Here is a 27,603-nt window from a genome sequence, read left to right as displayed (position 1 = left end):
CAGATAAGAGAACAAAAGTCATCACTAGCACTTACAACCTTCATGAATTAAAGGTCACATATTCTCCTCCTCTTCAACATGTTTAAATAAGTCTCAAACTTGTCTGTCTTTTGTTCTAAATCCACTCTGATCCTGTATTTGATCATGCCTATTAACCCCTCTATTTCAGCCCAGCTCAAAACAGGCTGTTTCTGTGTCTGTACCTTTAAATGAAAATGAGCTGTGTCACCCACCTGGGGGAGGTGTTACTGCTCTTTGTGATGTCATAAAGAGAAAATCTCCAAACGACCTGTTTGAGCACACATTTTCTGAAAAGTGGAGCAGGCACAATACAGAGAGGATGGACTTTTCTCATCATTGGGGGGTTTGTAGACAGACTAGAGACACATATTAGAGTTAGAGAAACATGGTGAAGTGTATTTTACATAATATGAGACCTTTAACATTAATAATAATGATAATAACATAGCGCTTCTCTGAATACTCTAAGACGCCTAACTAAGAACAAAACAAAACAAAGAAGTGTGTGTGTGTGTGTGTGTGTGTGTGTGTGTGTGTGTCTGACTGTGTGTGTGTGTGTGTGTGTGTGTGTCAAAGTACCATAGTATTCGAGTGCGGTGAAGAAAAGTATAATCAGCTTTCTGTAGAAACATGGAAAAAAAACACAGATGTTAACACATTGTCCCCTAATGACTTCTGTCTACTTCAGCTTACACAACTCAGCAGAGTCTCCAGGAGAATAATATAACCCCAGTCCAGCATGTAGAGGCTGAGTGAATGTGGTCTGGACTCTGTGGAGGAGAGTCATGGTTTTAGAGATGCTGTAGAAGGACAGAATACCTGCTCTGTGATCCAGGTACACTCCTACTCTGGAGGACCGAGGACCTGAGACAGGAGTGAAGACTTTGTTGTACCAAAAGTAATAACTGTTCTTGTAACAATCTAACGCCCAAGATTTGTCATTACCTCCAAACCAACATTCATATGAGCCCCCTGCTCTGCTGATATTCTTGTATGTGACTGCTACAGAAACATCTCCTCTCAACTCCACTTCCCAGTAACAACGTCCCATCAGACTCTCTTTACTCAGGACCTGACACCTACCAGTGAATCTGTCTGGGTGACTAGAATAAGACTGTTGTGCTCTCATTACTGTTACTTTTCTGTTCCCATCAGATAATAACAGCTGTGTGTATGCTGTGTTTGGATCCAGTGTGATGTCACATGAATATTTTAAGAACTCAGCTCTGGTCTTGGGCTCTGGTTCTGGTCCTGACAGTAAAACATCCACTTCACTCACTGTCTGTGAGATGTTTGTCCATTTCTCTCTCAGGACGTCCTGTAGTTTATCTCTGACTTCTGACACAGCTGCTGTCACATCCTCAAAGTACCTCAGAGGACGGATCTTGATGCTGGATGAGTGTGTAGATTCACTGAGTGGTGACAGTGAGGGGTAGTCGTGTAGAAACTGGTTGTGATCTTCTGTGTGTGAGAGCTTCTCCAGTTCAGCGTCTCTCCTCTTCAGCTCAGTGATCTCCTGCTCCAGCTTCTCCTGAAGCTCTCTGACTCGACTCACTTCAGTTTGCTGCTGGGATCTGACCTGCTGCTTCACATCAGAGTGTCTTTTCTCCATGAGACGGATCAGCTCAGTGAAGATCTTCTCACTGTTCCCCACTGTTTTATCAGCAGAGCCATTGATAGCCTCCACCTCCTGTTGGAGCAGCTTCACATCTTTCTCTCTGTCCTGGATTCTCTGCTGGATGTTTTGTCGACTCACCCCGAGCTCTCTCTCTCGCTCTGTCCTTTCTGCTGCAGCTGAGACTGTGTCATGACCTTTATGTTCATCCACAGAGCAGAGATAACAGATAGACTGCTGATCAGTACGACAGAACATCTTCATCACCTCATCATGACGAGAGCAGACGTTCTCCTGGAGGTTCATGGAGGGCTCCACTAGCTTGTGTTTCTTTAATGGAGCTGGTTCAAAATGAGGCTGGAGGTGTTTCTCACAGTAAGAGGCCAGACACTGCAGACAGGACTTACAGGCTTTCAGTTTCCTCCCGGTGCAGACATCACAGGCCACATCATCAGGTCCAGCATAGCAGTGATCAGCAGGAGCAACTTGGAGTCCAGTCTTCTTCAGCTCCTCCACTAAAACTGCCAACATAATGCTTTTCACCAGAACAGGCCTCGGTGTGAAAGTCTTCCTACATTGAGGGCAGCTGTAGATTGTCTTTACATCCTCTTTACCCCAGTGGCTTTTAATACAGTTCTTACAGTAACTGTGTCCACAGGGAACAGTCACCGGATCCTTCAGGAGATCCAGACAGATGGAACAAGAGAAGGCCTCCTGGTCTAGTTGAACTCCTTTCTGCGCCATTTCTCCTCTCGGTAACGACGACTGTCTGAGTTTCACTTCTTAGAACTAGTTTCACCTCTGATCTACACAGCATGTGTTTTTTCAGTGTCTGCTCTTGCACCGTCCCACATGTTGGTTACACCCATCCTCAAACTGTAGATCTAAAGGGGAGGGAACAAGGAAATAAACGTCAGAGTGGAGCTGGCTGAGTCTGAGAGCAGGAAGAAGAGGGAGGGGTTAACAAGCTCTGATTCATGTTTCATGCCTCTGACCGGGCAGATTCTCAACATGAATACATAACCACTCTCTGTTGCATGGAAGAAAACTCTAATCAAACTTTGTAGTAATGAAGAAACAATGAATACAAATAGCTCAACGAGAGACGTTTGGATTTTTGACTGATATACTCTGCAGTCATTATCAGGTTATTTTTTAAGTCTGACTGAGGCTCGTTAGTGGAAACTGCAAAAAGGCCGTTCTTTTTTTAAGTACAATAGAGCGACACCTAAACAGTCAAATAAGGAGTATGGTAGTGGCTGAAACAGTGGATACTTTTATCGTGAGAAATTCTGTTTATTTGATGGATTGCCCCTTGAGATGAACCATCTCGTTTTCGAGGGGGTCCAACACAAAAACAAAAACACAACATTACAGTGTGATACATACAGTCAAGCACAAAATACACACATAAACATAAAGGCTCTCAAACACCCATCCGCCTACGTATCCCTCCCGCAAATCCACAGCACCCACACAAAGTCATCAGAGGTAGATGCACATAGTGACATATGCAATCACGATATTAGAGGGGTAAGAAGACATTACCATTAGAAGCTGCAACATGGTTTTGTGAGAAAAGGTAGCAGTGATTTCTTAAAAATGTGTAGTGAATTTATTGTTCTGATGTTTATAGGTAGATTGCTCCAGTCAGAGGGAGCTTTGTAGTTGAATGCTCGTCTGCCGATTTCTTTATTGGTTTTGGGAACAAGAAAAAAAGGCTGCTGAGTATGTCTTAAAGAATATGAGGAATTCTATGGCGTTAAATGTTGTTTTAAATAAGAGGGAAAATTGAAGTGGATACATTTGAAAATACATTGGAGCCAATTGTAATGTCGTCTTGCATTCAGGGGTAGCCAGTTCAAAGTTTCGTACATGGAGCAGTGATGAGTTCGGTAGGGACACCTTAAAATAAATCTGCAGAGGCTATTGTAAATAACATTAAGAGGTTGAAGATGTGTTTCAAATGTATTCTGATAAACAGTGTCGCCATAATCCAGTATTGGTAATAACAATTGCATAACAATTATTTTCCTCATCTGTAGAGTAAAGCAATTTATAGAGCGATAGAGAATACCTAGGTTGCAACTTAATTTGCTTGTATACCCAGGTATTTAAAAGAGGAGACACATTCAAGGGATGATCCATCATTAAAAGAAATGGTCAGATCTGGAGTTTCTCCAAGGCCTTGTCTAGTACCAAGCAACATACAACATGATTTATTTTTGTTTAGTGATAGTTTGTTGGTTGTAAACCAGTTTTGAACAAGGGCGAACTCACTTTGTATTGATGTTTCAATTGAGGATCTATTAGCATTGGCTGTATAGATTACGATGTCGTTAGCATATAAGTATATTTGACAGTCTGAGCAAATTTTGGGAAGATCGTTAATGAAGATGGAGAAAAGGAGTGGTCCCAGGGATGAGCCTTGTGGCACACCCTTCTTGACAGTCAGGTAATTTGATAAGTTTCCGTTAAAGCTAACACACTGGCGTTTGTTATGAAGGTAGGAGTTGAACCAAAGTAGAGTATTTTGAGTTACACCAATAGAATTAAGTTTGTTCAGAAGTAAATAGTGGTCAACAATGTCGAAGGCCTTGGTTAGGTCGAGAAAGATTGCACCAGTGAGTTTGCCGTTTTCAGAGGTAGAAAAAACGTCGTTTGTAAATTTTAAAAGAGCTGTAGATGTTGAGCAGTTAGGTCTGAAGCCAGACTGGCATGGAGACAAAATGTTGAAGATGTTAACATAGTGGGATAGTTGATTGAAAATGAGTTTCTCCAAGATTTTAGCTAGAGAATTTATAATTGATATTGGGCGGTAATTGTTAGTGTCGCGAGGGTCGCCTCCCTTATGAAGTGGAGTGACTATGGCAAATTTCCAAGTGGAAGGAGAGTACAAGTTGCTATAGAAAGGTTAAATAGGTCGCAAAGTGGGTACATCAAGATATGAGCAGCTAACTTAATAAATTTAGTCTCAATGCCATCTAGTCCAGTTCCACAGTCATCCTTTAGTTCGTTAATTGCATGTTGTACTTCGACAGGTAATATTTTTTGTAAAGAGAAACTGCTTCTACAAGTAGAACTATTGAGGGAGTCATATGCCACAGGTGAGTCAAATACAGGAGAGTTGCCTGTGGAGGCAAAGTGCTGATTAAAAATATTTGCAGCAATGGATGGTACTTGAATAATATTGTTATTGTATCGAATCTAGGTAGTGGTGTTTTTGTTTGACTTATTGAGAATTTTATTCATGCTTTTCCAGAACTGTTTCGGATTGTGCATATTTTCTGAGAGATTTTTTTAGTAGAAGTCTGATTTAGCGTTACTTGTTTTTGTCTTGCATAAGTCTCTTAAGAATCTGTAGTTGTGCCAGTCAGCAGGATCCTTGGTATATCTTCCAGGTTTTATCCCGTTGTTTGAACAGACTGATCAGATCCAAACTGATCCAAGGCAAATGTCTTCCTTTGACCCTGACTTCCCTCCAGGGGGCATGTTTATCAATAACTCTTGTGAGTTCAGAATGAAAATAATCCCAGGCATCTTCAGCATTGGGTATAAATTGAAACCTGTCCCAGTTTATTTCGACCAAGTCATATATAAAGTTATCTAAATGAATGTTCTTGCATTGTCTAATTCTAATGTATTTTGGAGGAAGACTGGGGTTTTAATCTTCCACAAACAAAATATAGCTGAGTGGTCACTAAAACAATCAGATAGAGTACCAGATTTAATAATTCTGCCAGGATGAGTGACAAGGATCCAGTCTAATAATGACTTCAACTTAGGGTCCTGAACTCTGGTAGGCCCGTTGATCAGCTGGGTTAAATTTATACTGTTCAGCAAGTTTTTATCGCGTGATGAAGAACGGTCTAGCCAGTTGCTGTTGATGTCGCCTAGGATACTCATGTCACGTGAATGTTCAAATGAAGTAAGGGTAGATACTATGCATTTGGTTGACTCGAGATGAACAGGTGGGGGTCTATATATACTTCCGATAATGAGATGTTTATTTTCATGAAATTTTAACTTAACAAAAAGACATTCAAAGAATGAATGGGGTACTTTAGGAGTGACAGGTTCAGACACAAAATGAGAAGAAACATATATAGCCACACCTCCTCCTCTTGTGCCCCGGTCAGCTCTATATAACATATAATTATCAAGTTCAACTTCATTGTCACAAATTTTGCTGTGCAGCCATGTTTCTGAAAAGGTAAGAACATCAGGTTTGTGCTGGGCAACGCAGACTCTAATTAAGTCCATTTTTGGAAGAAGGCTCCTGATATTCAAGTGTATAATTTTTAGGCCTTTAGCTTTATCAATTATATATCAGATTGAAAGTGATAATGGGGTGGAGTGGGATGGGGGACGAGTCTGGGAGAGAAAGCAGGAGAGCCACACGGACACACACACAGGACACATACACAAGACAAGAAACAGTACGAAATGAAGCAAATAAAATAAAACTAAAACAAAAAAGCTACATTTTGGAACAAAACTAGCAGCTCAGTCTGCATAGCTCATAGAGACAGGATACAGAAACAAAGAAGAGGTCCGAAAATGAGCAAGAGAGTGATAAATTAGGGGGGGCGTGGCCTAAACTAAGGCATCAAGAAAACAAAGAAGACTGCATCCGACTATAAAACGTTCCAGAAATAACTTTGGAAGCATTCATTATTTTATGTTATGATCATTTTACTTCGTAACTACAGTGGTTTGACAGTTGCACATACATTTTCTTTAACTCATCGTTTATCTTCTCTGAGCCTGGCTACGTTACGTTTTGCGACAGCTGCACCTCAGTGAGTTGAGTTTGCGACACTGTTTACCGCAAACAAACTAGTCATGCTTTTGACAGCAAGACTTGGTGAGCAAGTATCAACTTGCTGACAACTTTAAAAGTTGTTGCACAAACGGAACACAAATACAGGCATTAAAGTAATAGGAAATCAAATCAGTCAGCATATCGTTCAGGCCACATGAATAATATACTGAGAGTATAGAAGGTCGGGAGAGAGCAAAAGGCGTCTGTCAGAGAGAAGTGTTCAGGTTAGCATTCATGCTATGGGGAGTTAGCCTCGCCGAAGAAAGCCTCAGCCTCTTCGGGGGAGCGGAAAAGTTTTGTCTTACCATCATGGAACACTTTCAGCGAGCAGGGGAAAATCATTGAGTATTTGAAGTCCAGGTCCCGCAGCCTTTTCTTAATCGTATCAAACTGTCGGCATTTCTGGACAAGAGCAGCACTGAAGTCCGGGTAGATGTGCACTCGAGTTCCATTGTACGCAAGCTCTCTCTTTTCCCTGGAGAGCTTCATGATCTTCAGCTTGTCCTGGAAATGGAGAAGTTTGACCAGGATCGGCCTTGGCCCGGCTCGGGAGTTCTGTTGTTGGATGAAGGACGGGGAGCGATGACAGGAGGAGTGGGGAAATGAGCTTCTCCAAGAAGCTGCGGTATCAGGCGATTCACGAAGTCTGAGCGTATCCCGACCCTCGGACTTTTCAGGGATAGAGATGAAACGTAGGTTGGAAGCACGGCTTCGGTTCTCAGCGTCTTCAGATCGTTCAGTCCTGCACATCATCCTCGTTAGAGCCAACTCTGTGCTCAAGTTCCGTGACTTGCTCTCCAAGTGTGGATACAGAGCTTTCTATTTTGTTAAGGCTGACTTTAATAGTTTCACGTTTTAAATCCATGTGTGATATCATTTCGAGCTTAATTTGCTGCATCCCTTCCCAGATAGTTTGAGGGGAGATAGGTTCTTGAGCCATTGTGAGGCCTGTCTCCATTACCTCTCACAGTGAGTAGATTGTTTGTCTTGTGTGTTTGGTGAAAAAAGTTGCTCCTGATCAGGTTTCAAAGATATCACAAGTTGCAAATAAGTTGCAAATATGTCTCAGAAGGACCTCAATAGAAAAATGTTTGAGCCAGCAGACTGCAGCTTGTTAGAGACACACCACGGCAGCCATCTTGTCAAATCTTTTATTAATGAGATACATTTCTAATGTGCAGCTATAAGTCCAACCTTTTAGAAGACTAACATCCCACCAATAAACGATCAATTGTTTCGATCCAATCAGTAAAAGTCTTTAAAACAAGACATCTTCTATCATTTTATTCTCCACTGAAAGTCTGTTTCAAAAGATAGGTCTTACATTGTTTTAAATTTTATAATTCAGAGAGTTTGTTGCTTTGATTTTCAGATGCAGTGTCTTCCACATATCAGGAGCATAAAAACATATTCTTGATCACTTTTTTTTGTCTGATAATATTTCCTGCAGCCTTCAGCCTCTGTGCTTTCTGATTAGTATTGTGTTATGATGTTTTTAGATTATGATAATTCATGTTTTAAGATACCTCATTGTACATTTTTCTATCAATGGGGGGGAGTTACTGCTAATTTGGTCTGACAGAGAAATTTAAACAAATGAACTATAGATTTATTTGCAAATTTATTCAAAACTTTACATCATTACAAATAGTCGATGGTTAGCGATACAGCACAGATAAGAGAACAAAAGTCATCACTAGCACTGACAACCTTCATGAATTAAAGGTCACATATTCTCCTCCTCTTCAACATGTTTAAATAAGTCTCAAACTTGTCTGTCTTTTGTTCTAAATCCACTCTGATCCTGTATTTGATCATGCCTATAAACCCCTCTATTTCAGCCCTGCTCAGAACAGGCTGTTTCTGTGTCTGTACCTTTAAATGTAAATGAGATGTGTCACCCACCTGGGGGAGGTGTTACTGCTCTTTGTGATGTCATAAAGAGAAAATCTCCAAACGACCTGTTTGAGCACACATTTTCTGAAAAGTGGAGCAGGCACAATACAGAGAGGATGGACTTTTCTCATCATTGGGGGGTTTGTAGACAGACCAGGGACACATATTAGAGTTAGAGAAACATGGTGAAGTGTATTTTACATAATATGTGACCTTTAACATTAATAATAATGATAATAACATAGCGCTTCTCTGAATACTCTAAGACGCCTAACTAAGAAGAACAACAAAACAAAACATTGAAAACAAAACAAAGAAGAAATAATCTGAGAGAATGGCTCTAAGTGACAGGTCAGAGGAAGGTCCAACGTCCACATATGATATTGAAATCTATGAAATCCAGAAATTTGGCTTTACTGGTTTCGTCAAAGTACCGTAGTATGCGCAGTGAAGAAAAGTATAATCAGCTTTCTGTAGAAACATGGAAAAAAAACACATGTTAACACATTGTCCCCTAATGACTTCTGTCTACTTCAGCTTACACAACTCAGCAGAGTCTTCTGAATCATAAAACCCCAGTCCAGCATGTAGAGGCTGAGTGAATGTGGTCTGGACTCTGTGGAGGAGAGTCATGGTTTCAGAGATGCTGTAGAAGGACAGAATACCTGCTCTGTGATCCAGGTACACTCCTACTCTGGAGGACCGAGGACCTGAGACAGGAGTGAAGACTTTGTTGTAATAAAAGTTATAACTGTTGCTGTCACAGTCTAACACCCAAGATTTGTCATTACGTCCAAACCAACATTCATCTGAGAGCCCTGTTCTGCTGATATTCTTGTATGTGACTGCTACAGAAACATTTCCTCTCAACTCCACTTCCCAGTAACAACGTCCCATCAGACTCTCTTTACTCAGGACCTGACACCAATAAGTGAATCTGTCTGGGTGACTAGAATAAGACTGTTGTTTACTCATTAATGTTACTTTTCTGTTCCCATCAGATAATAAAAGTTTTGTGTATGCTGTGTTTGGATCCAGTGTGATGTCACATGAATATTTTAAGAACTCAGCTCTGGTCTTGGGCTCTGGTTCTGGTTCTGACAGTAAAACATCCACTTCAGTCACTGTCTGTGAGATGTTTGTCCATTTCTCTCTTAGGACGTCCTGTAGTTTATCTCTGACTTCTGACACAGCCGCTGTCACATCCTCAAAGGACCTCAGAGGACGGATCTTGATGCTGGATGAGTGTGTAGATTCACTGAGTGGTGACAGTGAGGGGTAGTCGTGTAGAAACTGGTTGTGATCTTCTGTGTGTGAGAGCTTCTCCAGTTCAGCGTCTTTCCTCTTAAGCTCAGTGATCTCCTGCTCCAGCTTCTCCTGAAGCTCTCTGACTCGACTCACTTCAGTTTGCTGCTGGGATCTGACCTGCTGCTTCACATCAGAGCGTCTTTTCTCCATGAGACGGATCAGCTCACTGAAGATCTTCTCACTGTTCCCCACTGTTTTATCAGCGGAGCCATTGATAGCCTCCACCTCCTGTTGGAGCATCTTCATATCTTTCTCTCTGTCCTGGATTCTCTGCTGGATGTTTTGTCGACTCACCCCGAGCTCTCTCTGCCTCTCGCTCCTTTCTGCTGCAGCTGAGACTGTGTCATGACCTTTGTGTTCATCCACAGAGCAGAGATAACAGATAGACTGCTGATCAGTACGACAGAACATCTTCATCACCTCATCATGACGAGAGCAGACGTTCTCCTGGAGCTTCTTGGAGGGCTCCACCAGCTTGTGTTTTGCATAAGCAGGTGAATCATAATGAGGCTGAAGGTGTTTCTCACAAAATGAGATCAAACAGACCAGACAGGACTTACAGGCTTTCAGTTTCCTCCCGGTGCAGACATCACAGGCCACATCATCAGATCCAGCATAGCAGTGATCAGCAGGAGCAGCTTGGAGTCCAGTCTTCTTCAGCTCCTCTACTAAATCTGCCAACATGGTGTTTTTCACCAGAACAGGCCTCGGTGTGAAAGTCTGCCTACATTGAGGGCAGCTGTAGATTGTCTTCTCATCCTCTGTGTCCCAGTGGCTTTTAATACAGTTCATACAGTAACTGTGTCCACAGGGAATAGCAACCGGATCCTTCAGGAGATCCAGACAGATGGAACAAGAGAAGGCCTCCCGGTCTAGTTGAACTCCTTTCTGCGCCATTTATCCTCTCAGTAACGACGACTGTCTGAGTTTCACTTCTTAGAAATCAAACTAGTTTAACCTCTGATCTACACAGCATGTGTTTGTTCAGTGTCTGCTCTTGCACCGTCCCACATGTTGGTTACACCCATCCTCAAACTGTAGATCTAAAGGGGAGTGAACAAGAAAATAAATGTCAGAGTGGAACTGGCTGAGTCTGAGAGCAGGAAGAAGAGGGAGGGGTTAACAAGCTCTGATTCATGTTTCATGCCTCTGACAGGGCAGATTCTCAACATGAATACATAACCTCTCTCTGTTGCATGGAAGAAAACTCTATAAGCAAGCATGTAAAAAACTCTAGTCACACATTTCTTAACATGTAAAAAGAAGTGAATAAAACACAGAGAATAACTGAACATGTTTTACAACTACTGTCAGAATGGAGCTACCTGTGAGCACCAGCATTACAAGCTGTGAAAATCTGAGACACCACAGGGAGGCGTCAGAGTTAACACTGAACTTCACCAGCATTGGAAGAGGTGTTTTCACATACTGGATTAAATACATTGACCTGACCTTTATTCTTTGTTTTTGACTATCAGATGGTCAAACTGATGATTGAAGCAGATCATTGATGTTGTCTTTAGACATACTTCGCCTCAGATTGAAGTCATAATCCTGTTTCAAATACAAACCCACTGATTCCTACTTTTGCATTAACTTAAAAAGCCTTGCCTTAAAACAGTCGGTTTGATTACAAGTAATGGAAGAATTTGGATGTGTAATAGAAGTAGTACACCGACAAAAAATACCTCAGTGTCCTTTTGTCGCTGCTCATTTGCTGATCCAGGCTGCACGGGGCTGGGGAGCTCACTTGTTGGTTACACCTATCTTGCACTCGTATATTAGTGAACGAGAGGGAACCAGGAAATGTGTGCACAGAGTGGAGTTGAGCAATAGGGAGAGGTTACCATGCTGCCCTCACTCATGTGATGAATTCTCTTAAAGGGACAGTGTGAGTTTGTCAGTCTGAGTTTTATCGTGCAGTTAAGATTAAAAGACAACATTGAACAACCACATGATGTTTTTAAATAACTTACAGCTCACAATAGTTGAAGCAAACATTGAAAAGCTTCATGTTTGGTTTCCTCTGAAATCTACAGTTTCATAGAGCTATTTTGTATAACTGAAAAAAAGATTTGTTGTGCTTTAAAGGAGAAGACAACACAGACAGTGTACAAACAACAACAACATACAGATTCAAAAAAGACGTAATGCTGCAATAGAGAGGTTAGACTTTGGAGAATTCATACAAAAGTACGATAAAATAGTACGCAGAAGTTTAAATTTGTGTTTCATCTGTGTATGTTTTACCAAGTGTTGTAGTCAAGACCACACGAACTGAGACCAAAACAAACCTGAAATCAGAGTGCTCAGAGACCGAGACGAGACCAAGGCCAAGGCAGGGCAAGACTGAGATAAGACCAAGACTATAAATATAAATAAAACAATCATCATCTTTAAAATCCGAGACCGAGATGAGGCCGAGTAAAAATGATTTTGATTACGAGAAGAAAGCAAGACCTTTTAAAGATCCAGACCGATTTTGAGCACTACAACACTACAGTTTACCCACCTTCACTTCTTTATCAGGCACAAGTAAGTAGGCTCAGGACTGGTGAAATCAAACTTTGTAGTTATGTTTCAACAGTGAATAAAATATACAGAGCATTCATTATCAGGTATGTTCATATTCTGACTGAGGCTGGTTAAGTGTCCCTTCTCAGGTCAGTGGTTACACTAATGTGGGAAGGCAGCTTGAGGTGAGCACCTGCAATACAGGGCTGTCAAAATCTGAGAAACCACAGGGAGGCGTCAGAGTGCCACTGAACTTCACCACCTTAAGGAAATGTGTCAATACACCTTTTTAAATGTGATCTTTGAATAAATGGTTTAGATGTTTGAATTTCGACCCAATAATAGTTAGTGAAGACTGGTTTAATCAAACTTTGTAGTAATGATGTAACAGTGCATACAAATATCTCAACTAGAGACGTTTGGATTTTTGACTGATATACTCCGCAGTCATTATCAGGTTATTTATTAAGTCTGGCTGAGGCTCGTTAGTGGAAACTGCAAAAAGGCCGTTCTTTTTTTAAGTACAATAGAGCGACACCTAAACAGTCAAATAAGGAGAATGGTATTGGCTGAAACAGTGGATACTTTTATGAATGAGATACATTTCTAATGTGCAGCTATAAGTCCAACCGTTTAGAAGACTAACATCCCACCAATAAACGATCAATTGTTTCGATCCAATCAGTAAAAGTCTTTAAAACAAGACATCTTCTATCATTTTACTCTCCACTGAAAGTCTGTTTCAAAAGATAGGTCTTACATTGTTTTAAATTTTATTATTCATAGACTTTGTTACTTTGATTTTCAGATGCGGTGTCTTCCACATATCAGGAGCATAAAAACATATTCTTCATCACTTTTTTTTGTCTGATAATATTTCCTGCAGCCTTCAGCCTCTGTGTTTTCTAATTACTATTGTGTTATGATGTTTTTAGATTATGATAATTCATGTTTTAAGATACCTCATTGTACATATTTCTATCAATTGGGTAGATGGTTAGTGATACAGCACAGATAAGAGAACAAAAGTCATCACTAGCACTGACAGCCTTCATGACTTAAAGGTCACATATTCTCCTCCTCTTCAACATGTTTAAATAAGTCTCAGAGCTCCTCTAAACATGTGTGTGAAGTGTCTTGTTCTAAATCCACTCTGATCCTGTATTTGATCATGCCTATAAACCCCTCTATTTCAGCCCTGCTCAGAACAGGCTGTGTGTGTACGTGCGAGGGTGAAAGGTTAACAGAATGCCTGAGATCCATGTCTGCTGTGGTGCAAGGAAAACGAGAGGGACTGGTCAGAGGAATGTCCTACGTCCACATATGATATTGAAATCAAGAAATTTGGCTTTACTGGTTTCGTCAAAGTACCGTAGTATGCGAGTGCAGTGAAGAAAAGTATAATCAGCTTTCTGTAGAAACATGGAAAAAAAACATAGATGTTAACACATTGTCCCCTAATGACTTACAGAACTCAGCAGAGTCTCCAGGAGTCCAGTTAAACCCCTGTCCAGCATGTAGAGGCTGGACAGAGAGGCGTCAGAGTTCCACTGAACTTCACCACCATTGGAAGATGTGTTTTCACATACTGGTGGTTCACATACTGGATTAAATACATTGACCTGACCTTTATTCCTTGTTTTTGTCTATCAGATGGTCAAACTGATGATTGACGCAGATCATTGATGTTGTCTTTAGACGTACTTCGCCTCAGATTGAAGTCATAATCCTGTTTCAAATACAAACCTACTGATTCCTACTGCTGCTTTAATTTACAAAGCCTTGCCTTGCAAAAGTCGGTTTGATTCCAAGTAATGAAAGAATTGCACAACCAGTGCAGTGTTGAAAAATGAAGCCAATGTGGAAGTGCAAAATCCTGCAGTTCATCGAGTGTCCACTAGAGGCTGGCTCCAGGAACACCGGAATTCACATTCACACAACACATGCAAATAAAAAACTGTTTTTACAGCATGAATAAATATGTTAACAGCCTGGATTAGTTGTTGTCCACATGGGCACACACTGTACGGAGAGTGTATTTTTCTACAACAAATCCGATTTGAGGAACGATACGTGTTAACCATATTTAGCCAAGTAGCTGACATGATTGACAGGTGGGTGCGATGTGTACGAGGCTTAAAACCCGCCTCAGCTCCAACTCTCAGTCTAGAAAGTTAGACTGAGACAGGATTTCCAGCATGGTGGCTGCTGCCGATGAGCCTCAGGAGCCCCTGCTGTAACAGATGGGTGACATCACTCAGGCTTCATCCATTAATATTTACAGTTTATGTTTCATACACATAATCCTCCTACAGTTAAATAAAAAGCTAATTAGCTAGCTTATCTTTTAATAGTTTTACCGGTCAGTTTTAGAAGAGAAAATGACTTTCAGATGATTGTTTCTTAATTCTTGGCTTGCTGATGAGCTTTATGTCTGACATGTTTTTTAGTTGTTGCCTCCCTTCGTAAACAGCCAGTGACTACACCATGTATCCGTTCTCAACCCAAAATGGAAAAGACTTCCAGAATCTTCTCTCGGTCTATCTGGATGCAGCTTTCTTCCCGTGTTTACGAGAGCAGGATTTCTGGTGAGTGGTGACTGCTGCTTCTCATATTTGTTTCATGTTTGTATTTATTTGACTTGATAGCATTGTAGCAAAAGTCAACTTTTAAATATTCAGTGAAGATTTTGTCTTTATAGTCAGCTGTTAACTCTGTTAGTTGGACTGTTTGTCCTGAGGCTGGCTTCACACTAGGGGAGTTTAGGCCTGATTTTGGGCCTTTTATTTGGCCAAATAATCTTCAAGTGTGTGGTGTCAATACGATTATTTTACAGCTCCCGATCGAGTCAGAGCCTCCCCGATCTGGAATCCTAAATACAAAAACATGTTTGATATTTACCATTCCAGATCGGGCTGCCTCCGACTGAATACCTGCAGTAGCCAAAAAGAGAGCGAAGAGAGCATCACTTTTACAGCTCACAAACATGCCAGTGAACACAAACATAACTGTGCCCTGAGCCAAGAGGAATATAGAAAAAGAAGAGCAGCTTGAGTAACAACATGAGTGGCTTTTTAATGTCTCGACTGTCTTCCATATTTGTTTTTCTTCTGAAGTCACGTTTGATCACACGAGTTCTCGTGAGATCTCGTGTCTGTGGGATCACCACTGTGAACTCGTTTCTACAAACTGCAGGTGTGTGGTCTCACAGTCGGGTCAAATCGTCTAGTGTGTGCAGTCGGAGGATTATAATGTTTAGAATCATTTAGCTGTCCTCATGTCTTTGGTCTCCCACGTTTTTTAAATAGGTTAAGATCTGAATATTGTCGAGTGTGTAGCCAGCCTAAAAGAGTCCAAGACCTTTCTGATATCACTTGTTTGAAACAGTCGCTGATGAAATCTGCTCTTCACTAGTTCATTTCTGTTTGTGTTGATTTTGCAGGCAGGAGGGCTGGAGGCTGGAGAATGAAAACCCAACAGATCCCAACTCCCCTCTGGTCTTTAAAGGAGTGGTGTTCAATGAAATGAAAGGGGCTTTTGTAAGTCTACTTTTTCCAAGTCACCTTTCTACACGTAGATACAATATAGTAAAGTGTTCTTTTAAGTAGCTTCAGATATCTCATATTTCTGCTGCCGTCCGTCCTGTCTCTATGACAACAGTCTGTTGACAACAGCTCCTGTATGACCGACACAGCTCCGTTGCTTTTCTCTGTTTGATATTTTTTATCTGTCACTTTGAGCATCAAACGGAGGATGCTTGACCTCCAAATGTTTCCTGGATGATGAGCTCAATAATAATGACATCCCCGTTCTCACGGCTCCGATCAGACACAGAGCAAGGACCCAACTGATGTACTTTATGATCGGCTGGTTGAAAGAAAAGCGCCGGTGACGTCAACAGCGGCCTCATAAAAAGTTGAAACATTTTTAGTTTGAAGTGCTCGGAGCGGCTGCACAAATTAGGCAGAGCGCTCGGAAGAAAGGCGCTGGACGCTGCGCTTTGCTGCTGCTGCAAACACTCTCTCCTCATTGGGAACAATAGAACAAAGACACTCAGAAAAAGCTAACAAAATCTATAAAATGCTAGGCGGACATGGGGCCTAATGCAACAGCAGTGAAACAAGTTCCAGATATGAGATGAACAGGTGACGTCAGATAAATGGTTTTGAAATAAGAGTGTGTCAGTGACTGTTTAACGTTTGATTGTGTGTTTTTTATTAGTCTGACAACGAGCGCGTGTACGCCCAGCACCTCCAGAACAAGCTGTATCCAGACCACACGTACTCTGTGGTGTCAGGAGGAGAGCCTCTAGCCATCCCTGACCTTACCTGGGAACAGCTCAAGCAGTTCCACGCCACGCATTACCACCCCAGCAACGCCAGGTACATGGACACACACACGTGTACACTGTGAGCCTAGAAGGGACAGGAAACTGTAAAGTGCTGTGAAGAAATGAGATGAGAGCAGGTGTTAGCCAGCAGAATCCTTTCTTTGTTACATTTAATAATCTCCTGCAGCAGAACGATGCAGGCTCACATTGACACAGTAGATATGAAACACAGGAAACTTTAATAATTTGATGGTAACTGATGCTAGTTTGTCTTTTTCATGCTTTATCGATCTTATTTATTTCAGAATGATCATAATTCCTTAAAAATAATTTAACATGCAGGCTTTAAAATTGCTCAGAAAACACCCTTGAGAGTGTCCTCCATGTGCTCCTCAGGTTCTTCACGTATGGAGATTTGCCTTTGGAGCAGCATCTGAAGCAGATCGAAGAGGAAGCTCTGTCCAAGTTTGAACGCATCAACCCGAACACAGAGGTCCCCCCCCAGCCACACTGGAGCAGCCCTGTGAGTGTCATAATCCAGACCAGCATCTGTAACTTCTACTGATCAATAGATCTTAAAAACTACACCAACAATCTCAACAGCTGTTTATTATTGCATGCTTTTATATTAACACACTGAAATGCATTGATTAGTCGTTTTGATGTCGTCGTGAATCTCAATGGTTTCCCCAGAGAGAGGACCATGTGACCTGCAGCCCTGACGCTCTGGCTCCGGATCCGGCCCGGCAGAACACGCTGTGTGTGAGCTACCTGCTGGGAGAGTAAGACCGAAAATCATTTCTTTTTATTTTGCATTAAGATGGGAGAAGCCATAAAAAGAGCCTCCATCCTCCTCTTTATTCACTACATCTTGGTTGTCACGTCGACGGCTTTTTAAAGACTGAGAGCTTTACAGTACAGAAAGGATTCACTCAACAATTCTCTTCATTCAAAGTGAAGTTTTTAGCGAGTCCTATTGTTCAGAAATATTTAAAATCTCTTTGTTTTTTTCCCCGCGCAGCATCACTGACACATTTGAAGGATTCACCCTCAGCCTGCTGTCGTCTCTCATGATCTCTGGACCCAACTCTCCCTTCTACAAAGCTCTCATCGAACCCAATATAGGAACTGACTTCTCCTCTGTTGTAGGGTGAGTACGCAGGACGCAAAGTAACAAAATCTCACAAATAAAATGATCAGCAAGCTCAGAGGTTATTTAGAGCGACGGCTGGAGAAGCAGCGAGGACAGAAGTTTGGTTTAATGTGGAGGACTTCTCTGATCCAGAGGCTCAACGACGGTCCAGAACCATTTGATCTGTCAGTGCTGAGACAGCCGATGGAGACGATAGAGAGGGGCAGGAGAGGATGGGGATGATGCCCCCTGGAGGATTTGAATGTTATGGCTCTAATGTTTTCAAATAAACATCCTCATTTTGGCACGTTTGTAAATATTTTACAGCCAGCCGCTAAGATTTCAGTTATTGTCAATCCATGCAATTCTCTAAACACCAGATAAGCCAATAGAAGAATGTAATTGCAGTAGATGGGTTCAACCTGTAGAGGGCCGTAGCTATGCATATTTCTAACACAAAATGTGGAATTTAAATTTAGATACTTTGTACTCTGGGGGTTTAGTTACTCTTTAAAGACGGGTTTTCATCTATATGATTTTGCCAGGGAATGGCCGAGGAGGACACCGAGAGAGTGAAGCAAATCATCAGCCAAACCATCAACGACATCATCGAGTAAGTCCCACGCTCCCTTTTGTATTTAAGACTTTAATATATGTTTACAAACCTGCTCTCTCTAAGTGTCAGCTTGTTTTGATAAAGCCATAAACTGTAAGGTCTACTTGCACATGAAGGATGATGAGTTGCTTGGTTACATGAAATTGAAACGGCACATAAGATAAAATGAGTCCTCGTCATCATCGACAGGAGCGGCTTTGAGGAGGAAAGAATCGACGCTCTCCTGCATAAGATCCAGATCCAGATGAAGCACCAGTCCACAAACTTCGGCCTGTCTCTGGCCTCGGTGAGTTCACAAACACAAGGACACTGCATGTATTTATAAACCTCTATGTGTGAGATATGTCAGGAAGAATGATGATGTTAGTTATGTTGTCTCTGCTGAAATCTTGTGTTTCTACCACTATATACTCTGTGTATTTCTATACAAATACAGAATGTTTTAAACATGTCTAAACGTATGAGATGAGCTTGTTTTCACAGCAGTTTATTTGCTGATTTCTTCCTTTTTTTGATGAGTTGCAGTAAACTCAATAATCACAGAGAGTGTAATATTTAAAGGGATTACACATGTGTATGAGAAGTAAAGTTTTAATCACTATACATCAATGTAAGAGTCAAACAGGACACTTAGATTAGCTTTATTTTGTCAGTAATGTTATAATCGCTTTGTGGATTCTGCTGCATGTTTCACATGTCGGTTTCATTATTCATGGCTGTTTGTGTATGTATGTACATTTTTGTTTTTTCTAGTACATTGCGTCATCGTGGAACCACGACGGCGACCCGGTGGAGCTGCTGCAGATCAACGACAGCGTTGCCAAGTTCAAACAGACCCTGAAGGAAAACCCTCGCTTCCTCCAGGACAAAGTCAAGCACTACTTTAAGGTGTGTGACACTGGGAAAGTACTTTTCTTCAAAACATCCAGAAATATGTGAAAAAAGGTTTAAAAAAAAATACAAGAATAAACCTTTTACAAGTCTCACTAATGTTCTCTGTAGGGGGAAATACTCGGTCTGCTCTTAAGGTCAACCTCAGCAGCCCTGGAGTGTTTTAAGATCATGACAAAAAAACATGAACTTTGAAGGTTTTCTGTATCATTTGTGTTTTTTCTCTTCCTCTTCAAATCCCCATTACCCCCCCTACAGGAGAACACACACAGACTGACCCTGTCCATGAGTCCGGATGAGGTCTACTTGGAGAAACAGGCCAAAGCCGAGGAGGAGAAGCTCCAGAAAAAGATCCATGCTCTGTCAGACAGCGACAAAAAAGACATCTATGAAAAAGGTACAAATGATTGAAACTGCTCCACGGAGGAAATCTGTGTTTCTCTGCTTCTGTTAAAACACTTTCTGAGCTTGACTCTGTGAAATCACACAGAATTGTCTGAAGCAAACAGGCTTTTATTGGCTGCTTGATTGATTTGATTGAAGCCCCAAAAAATCCAATAAACCATCAGATTAACACAATAACTGGGAAAAAAACATCAAGCGCTGCAATGTGACTGTATACAGAATATATTCATGTTGACCTGTTCTAGATCCCTCATTTAGTCATATAGTGTTCCAATGCTGCATGTTCAAACTAAACACAGGCAGAGTTATAGAGCATGAGGTAAACATATGTTGGAGTAATCCCAGGATGAGTCAGCAGAGGGCGCTAAACGGCTTGAGGTGTTTTTTATTGACACCAGTATCAGATAAATAAGATGTTTTTTGAGCTGCAAATCATTCAAAGCTGCTCTATAAGTTTTCAAAGACAGACAAAAGTGTTACTGAATTGAGTGTCATTTGCCAGTTTTAGTCCGAGGGGGTGAGGAGTTGCCTTAAATATTAAAAACCGTCTTTGAGGGGACTTGTTAGAAACATTAAAGTACAGAGATTTACTGATGGAAAACCATAAAAGAACATTTCACCTGCATTCACTTTTCTGTTTATGACCCAACCAGTAAAACTTGTTGAAACATTTCAGAAGGATTTGATTGAGGCACTTCTGATTTAACTGTCTGTTTCATATTCATGTTCTTCTTCTTCTTCTTGGGAAAAGGTCTGGAGCTGCTGGCTGCTCAGAGCAAAGCGCAGGACGCCTCCTGTTTGCCGGCACTGAAAGTGTCTGACATTGAGCCCACGATCCCTGTTACTCCTGTTCAGATCAGCACAGCAGGTACGGCCCAGTGTCCGCTCTACACAAGTTTATAAAACATTATACACAACAAGGAAGAATCATCTCAGAGTGTTGTGGTTAAAACCCCTTAAAATGTTTCCTCTCCTTGTCTCCTTCAGTCGGCGTACCGGTGCAGTACTGTGAGCAGCCCACCAACGGGCTAGTTTACTTCAGAGCCATGTGCAGTCTCAACACACTGCCGGAGGACCTCAGGCTCTATGTCCCGCTCTTCTGCAGCGTTGTCACCAAGTAAGTTCACCTGACAGTCGATTGGACCAGAGCAAGATTTCAAAATGTGTCACCTGGTATATGAAAAGTTTGAAGATATTATGCTTTATTGATCTTTTCTGTATTTGTGTAAGGTTTGGACAGGTGGTGTTTGAAAGCATTTTAAAGATTGCATGTGTGTCTGTTTGTTAAATCAGGATGGGCTGTGGAGGTCTGGACTACAGACAACAGTCCCAGCAGATGGAGCTGAGGACTGGGGGCATGTCTGTCTCCACCCAGGTCGTCCCTGACTCCACCCAGCTGGACATGTACGAGCAGGTCAGTACCAGCTTACTGTGTTTGAAAAGTCTTACAAATATATGGATAGAAGTAATGTTTGGACAGAGACATTTCTGGACAAGAATACTTTAGATGATGTAGGGAGTGAGTCTGAGCCTGAAGGCAAAGCTCTCCATTTACCGGTCACCTATGATCATGAGCTATGGGTAGTGACCGAAATAATAAGATGGTGGATACAAGCGGCTGAAATTAGTTTCCTCCAGAGGTCGGCTGGGCTCAGTCTTAGAGAGAGGGCGAGGAGCTCAGACATTCTGGTAGAGCTCAGAGTAGAGCCGTTTCTCCCTCAAATCTAAAGGAGCCAGTCGAGGTGGTTCGGCCATCTGATTAGGATGCCACCTGGACGCCTCCCTTTGAGGTCTTCTGAGCACGCCCCAACTGGGAGGAGACCCCGGGGTAGACCCAGAGTTTACTGGAGGGATTACTGTGTATATCCCCACTGGCCTGGGAACACGTCAGAATCCCTCAGGAGGAACTGGGGAGAGAGAAGTCTGGGTTGACTTACTACTGCTGCCACAGAGACCTGACCTTGGCAAATGGATGAATGGAGTAATGAAGTATGCTGCTCCATGTCAGGTTCCTTCATATATGACATCACATGTAATTTAGTAACTTTATTCTATATTAATTAAATGTTTGTTCTTTATTATGATGATTCTTGTGCATTGTGGAAACCCATCTTCTTTCTGCTGCGTCGTCTTCAAAAATCAAATGTCTCCTTTAAAGCTAGAGAAATTGAAACTGAGTGATCGTGTGTTACATAAACAGAGGTTGTGATTTATCTTGGTTCAATGTTTAACTGCTGCTGGTTACATTACATCGGTATAAAACAGGTAATCAAAGAAGAGTCTTGTCTCTGTGTTCTCTGTTCCAGGGTGTCCTCCTGTCCTCCTCCTGCCTGGAGAGAAACCTTCCTCACATGTTTCATCTGTGGAGCGACATATTCAACAAGTACGTCCTCCATCACTTCTTATAAACTGAGAGAAAATGTGTCCTGAAATTCGAGGAGGCTGAGAAGACAGCTCGATATTTATCTTTTTTTTTTTTTTTTTCCACTACAGCCCCCACTTTGACGAGGTGGAGCACCTGAGAGTGCTGGTGATGATGTCAGCACAGGAGTTAGCCAATGGGATCTCCTACTCGGGCCACATGTACGCCATGACACGTGCAGGCCGTCACCTGACTCCAGCAGGAGACCTCAATGAGACGCTTGGTGGGATGGAACAGGTATGCACCTGGAGTGTTGATCCTAAAAAACTAAAATGATAGTGTCTGACTCCTGCACGTCAGCTTTAAGAAGTGTTGTCATAGTGATTTAAAGCTTGAAGTAAATTACGCAGACGCAGATTCAAGACATACAGTATAGCATGATTTTTTTCTGACAAGCAGAGACAATTTCATTTGTTCCTACTTTGTGCAAGAGGTTTTTTGTTTTTCCATTCTCTCACTTCATATTTTATCCATCTTTTATCAATGATTACTTCAGGTGAAGTTTATGAAGAGGGTCGCTGAGTTGTCCGACCTCAGCCAAGTCATCCGAACGCTCGTCAGGATCAAGAAGCATCTTCTCAACCCGGACAACATGAGGTGAGATGTTACACCTGAGGAGAGGTTTTCTTTTAAAAGGTTTTGTTTTGGGGCTTTTTGGGCCTTTATTTTAGAGACAGGACAGTGGACAGAGTCAGAAATCAGAGAGAGAGAGAGAGAGAGAGAGAGAGTGGGGAAAGCAGGAAATGAGCCACAGGTCGTCCGCTTGGAGGACTACAGCCTCCACACATGGGGCGTCCACTAACCACTAGGCTATGGTCGCCTCCATGGTGATAGATTTTTGAATGATGAAGAGATAGTGACAGTATTCTGCAGTTAATGTTATTTTAATTACTGCAACATGGTTTCAATATAAAGGGTCTGTTTGTAACATGCTCGTCAATGTAAATGTTTGTCTCTTACAGGTGTGCGATCAACACTACTCCACAGAAAATGTCGGACACGGCAGCACAGCTGGAGAGCTTCATGAAGGACGTGGCTGACAACAGAAAGGAGCGCAAACCGGTCAGAAGTAACATTATTGAGGTAAACTATCAACAAACAAATCAAAACATGAAAGCAGGCAGAATAATTCTTAAAATTAGATTTTAATATTCTCTTGATTTTTTTTTCTAAAGAGGCCTCTCGACCCATCGGATGTCTCGGGGCTGAGCCGGAAACTCATCTCTGTAAGTTTTCAGGAACATCTTACATTTCTGTGTTTGTTTGCTCGCTATGTCAGTGGTTCTCAACTGGTGGGTAGGGGCCCATAAGTGGGTCACAGAGCTGTTTTCAGTGGGTCGTGACTGAGTTCCTAGGGGAAAAAAATGGTGTCAAAAAGTCTGTAAAGTTCTATGTTCTGTATCTTTGTTCTGTCACATCTTTTGAAACATCTTTCATTGAAAATAAACCTGATAGGTTGAACAATATCAGAAACTCTGGTCGCAGGAGGAGATGGTGGTGAGTCCTAAAGCTAAACCCATTAAGAACCACTCCTCTAAATATATCCCTGCCATAGTGAGTTCACATTATATTAAAGGCAGAACCGTCTCTGCAGATTAAAGAAGATAAAATAATGGAAAAGATGAGGAAAGGCCGTCTTATAGAAACGCAAAAATACAGATTTTAAAGTCAAAAATCTTTGAAGAAGCAAAATAACACCAACACAAAACAGTTGATCCTTTGATTTCAATAGTTGTGAGATCACCTGTAATTTTATTTTGTCCTTTATTATGAGACATTCCTTCAAAACAAAGTCCTGTGCATGCATGAGATTATAAATATAACGCTTATTTGTTTTTTTTTAATACCTGAGTACAATATTCCACCAGTACCGCTCAGCTCTCTTTTAACCATAGTTTACATCTTATTGTATAATATAACTGTTTTGTTTGTATATATACTGGTGGGTTTAGTATTTGTATATGTTCTATATTTAACTACTTCTCTACAGGTGTGCTCCGACAGGTTTTCGTTGTACTTGTACAGTGACAGTAAAGATCATCTTCTCTGATTTCAGGAGCAAAACTTCCAGCCGTGTCAGATGAAAACGTTCTTCCAGCTTCCCTTCCCTGTTCACTTTATCAGCGAGAGTATTCGTACGGTACCCTTCTCCCACCACGACTACGCCAGGTAACCACACCTGTACCTGGCAGGGATGAGTGACAGCACTTCCTTTAAAAGTCTGATTTACACGGACAGTTCTTTGTCTTTCTACTTTTTTCTACGTGTAACTTTTAGTTCATCTAAAGTGTAATAAAAACTTTTTGTTTCCTTTTTTCTCTTAAAGTTTGTGCATCTTGGCGAGGATGATGACGGCTAAGTTTCTGCATGGAGAAGTCAGGGAGAAGGGAGGAGCCTACGGGGGCGGGGCCAGGATGGGAGGAGGTCTTTTCTCTTTTTACTCGTACAGGTGAGAGGCCGCCACACCACACTCAACAAAGTTTTAAAAAACATTATGGAAATTGTAATGACGTTGAAATACAATAACAGTTCATTTTGTTGCCTTGGCTGAAACATTAATATTTTATATACACTCAGGCTTTTTCGAACCTTAGAAAACGATGTGCATTTTGGTTAATAGGTGTATTTAATGGAATCTAATACATACAAAATCTCCGTACTTATGAAGGAGTAGAGGTAGATTCTATTAAAGGGGGCAGGCTGGGTTGTCTTCAAGATATGAATTTTGTTAAAGGTCACATATTCTCCTCGTCTTCAACCAGTTTAAATAAGTCTCAGAGCTCCTCAAAACGTGTGTGAAGTTTCTTGTTCTAAATCCACTCTGATCCAGTATTTGATCATGTCTATAAACCCCTCTATTTCAGCCTTACTCAAAACAGGCTGTTTCTGTGTCTGTACCTTTAAATATGTAAATGAGCTGTGTTTCACCACTCCCCCTCACTGGAAGGGCTTGGGTGTCTCAGGCTTTCTTGCTACCTGCTCTATTGTTTACGGTGAGAAGGCAGACTCAGAGGGCAGAACAAACACCTAGCTGTGGGAGTGTCACCCACCTGGGGGAGGGGCTACTGCCCTTTGTGATGTCATGAAGGGAAAATCGCTAAACGGCCTGTTTGAGTACACATTTTCTGAAAGGTGTAGCAGGCAGAAGACGGAGAGGATGGACTTTTCTCATCATTGGGGGGTTTGTAGACGGACTAGAGACACATAGAAACATGGTGAAGAGGATTTAACAGAATATGTGACCTTTAAAATGTATTTTAAATCAAGTTTTGGAGAGAGAAGCGAAAGAACCAAAGTTGCAGCAGCACTTATTTTGTTCTAATCTAATGAAATTTGAATTGAATTCCTGAAAGAGATTTGTTGCCATATTCTCAAATGTGACCTCTTCTTCCTCCCTTTGTCCAAAATGCAAAATGTTTATATTCCAAGAATATTCAGGCGATCTGTCTGGAAAAAAAGAGACACAGAAGACTGAACAATTTACTAAGGGAAGCCATCATGGGGCGTTTTTGGAAGCTGTAATAAAATATTCCAAATGACTTCTACGTTTAAAAAGAATCTTCTTTGAGATGAACAGTGTGTCGTTGATTTTGTATTTCTTTCTCGTACTTCTCTAAGGGATCCAAACTCGGTGCAGACCTTGTCTGCGTTTCGTCGAGGTGTGGACTGGGCGAAGTCGGGACAGTTCACCCAGCAGGACATCGATGAAGCTAAACTGTCAGTGTTCTCGGCTGTAGACTCGCCTGTGGCCCCCGCGGACAAAGGTGAGGAACGACTGAGTGATCCCTCCAGCTGCTGTCAGGATGCGTCACCTGATCCTCCTCCAATCAGATCTCTGGAGCTTTAACATCTCAGTACATCACTGACAACTTCAACATTAGAAGTCTTTAATGGAGGTTAAAAGCTTTTAAAGGATTAATGAATAAAATGATGAGTAAAAAGTTGAATTATAACCAAGTTCAGATATGAAGAGATCTTCATTAGTTTTATTAACTTAGTCTCCGTCTCTGTTGTAAAGCCGTCACTGTCTCCACTTTATCTCTTAGCTGTCTGGTTTGTTCACTCTGTGTTTGTGTTGCAGGAATGGGTCGCTTCCTCAGCGGAGTCACCGATGAGATGAAGCAGAATCACAGAGAAAGACTTTTTGCTGTCACTCACCAAAGTCTGGTGGAAGTGGCTGAAAGGTACAAACTTTATGTCCCCTTACATAACTCAGAAATGAAGAGAAGGAGAAGCTAAAAGAAAAAACAGACTGACAAACTGTTCCCGTTTATTCCCACATCAAGTGTTAACTCGTGTCTTGTTTTCCCCCTCGCTGCAGATACCTCGGCGTCGGTCAGAGGACTTGTGGAGTTGCTATCTTGGGTCCAGAGAACGAGGCGATTAAAAAAGATCCCTCATGGATCGTAAAATAATCCAGTCTGTAGGTAACTTGTGATTTAAATACTCAACTGGACTTCTGGAGAATCACAGCTGCACGACTTCTTCTGTACTGAATGCTGAAAGTCTACGGTTAGGATTTTTTATTAAAGAGTGAAAAAGCTGAAGCGCACAATATCAAGAGGAGGACTGAGAGCTGCTGTCATGGTTCAGATACGTCTTCATTCTGTATATATTTAATGAAATATATGATCATGTTGGAATACACTATGTGAGTGAGCTCTTCTTTTTGGGATCATTGCAAAAGTATCATCAAGAGATATATCATTTATATAAACTTCAATCAGGTGTTTTTGTTTTTTTCTGCAGGATACAAATGACTTTCTTCCTCTGTGGTTTACTCTGGGAAACTCAGAGCAGAGGAAGAACATCAGAGCCATTCTGTCTAATTCAAACAACAAACTGTGTCATGTGCAAACACTCAGTCAGGTCATGTTGGTCTTTGTGGGGGCGCAGGTAGTCTAGTGGTTTTTGTGCACGCCCCATGTATGGAGGCTGTGGTCCTATTTTCCACAATTTTCACATTTTCATTGGTTCCTCAGTTAGGAAGTGATTGAACATGAATTATGATCTTAATATGTTTCCCTCAGTACGACCCTTATGAGGTAGAAGTAAACAAAAGCATATCAAGATCATAACTCATGTTCAACAACTTCCTAACTCTCTATCATTGAGCTGTAATCAGGAAGGTAATGAGAACAAACTCTTAGATAATGACCTGTTAACTATAGACTATGGTCATGTAGATAAGGTACTAATAAGTGCTTCATAATGACCAATAAGCAGCCAGTATGCTACTAGTTAGCATGCTAATGAGCCGCTAGTTAATGTTGAATATTATGACCTTAAATTGAAGTTTTAACAATTATTTTTCAAGTCTTTGAACACCACAGGTGAAATCAATTTCCCTCCATTTTATCGGGTTTGAAGCACAAATCAACAGATTTAAAACTCAGGGTGAATAAAACCAAAGAATTGCTGCAGGTCAACACATCTGGTGAGATGATTGAGTTTTTAAAATCAGACACTCTAACCTCAGTTCCCTTTTCTAAAATCCTAATTTACTGATAAATAAAACAGAGTCACACGTCTTTGCACACAATAAATGCTTTATTACTCTGACAGGACGGTCACATCTCACTGCCGGCACATGAAGGTAAAATGTTGCTCCACTTCCAAAACTACAGC

The 27,603-nt window shown here is 41.4% G+C and overlaps 2 protein-coding genes across 2 annotated transcripts; one reads left to right on the top strand and one right to left on the bottom strand.

Annotated features, from left to right (window-relative positions):
• Positions 1-3: 3 nt before the first annotated feature.
• LOC136178942 (uncharacterized) lies at positions 4-10,624 on the bottom strand. The gene is made up of 3 exons (XM_065953389.1): positions 8,890-10,624; positions 6,714-7,203; positions 4-2,380 (listed from the first exon to the last, which is right to left on the bottom strand). The coding sequence occupies exons 1-3, from the start codon at positions 10,560-10,562 to the stop codon at positions 701-703; spliced, it is 3,843 nt and encodes a 1,280-aa protein (XP_065809461.1). The 5' UTR covers positions 10,563-10,624; the 3' UTR covers positions 4-700.
• A 2,803-nt stretch (positions 10,625-13,427) lies between these two features.
• On the top strand, positions 13,428-26,390 carry LOC136178941 (presequence protease, mitochondrial-like). The gene is made up of 24 exons (XM_065953388.1): positions 13,428-13,476; positions 14,653-14,767; positions 15,622-15,718; positions 16,401-16,561; positions 16,906-17,032; positions 17,203-17,291; positions 17,531-17,654; positions 18,187-18,254; positions 18,447-18,543; positions 19,011-19,145; positions 19,407-19,545; positions 20,305-20,421; positions 20,541-20,670; positions 20,847-20,967; positions 21,860-21,936; positions 22,047-22,212; positions 22,472-22,572; positions 22,938-23,058; positions 23,151-23,201; positions 24,032-24,144; positions 24,302-24,424; positions 25,594-25,739; positions 26,057-26,159; positions 26,297-26,390. Exons 1-24 carry the CDS (start codon positions 13,428-13,430, stop codon positions 26,388-26,390), a joined length of 2,664 nt encoding a protein of 887 aa, XP_065809460.1.
• Positions 26,391-27,603: the final 1,213 nt, after the last annotated feature.

This window comes from Labrus bergylta, chromosome 4 (assembly GCF_963930695.1).
Source record: "Labrus bergylta chromosome 4, fLabBer1.1, whole genome shotgun sequence".
NCBI classification, from domain to species: Eukaryota; Metazoa; Chordata; class Actinopteri; order Labriformes; family Labridae; genus Labrus; species Labrus bergylta.
This window is presented reverse-complemented; position numbering and strand designations above follow the sequence as displayed.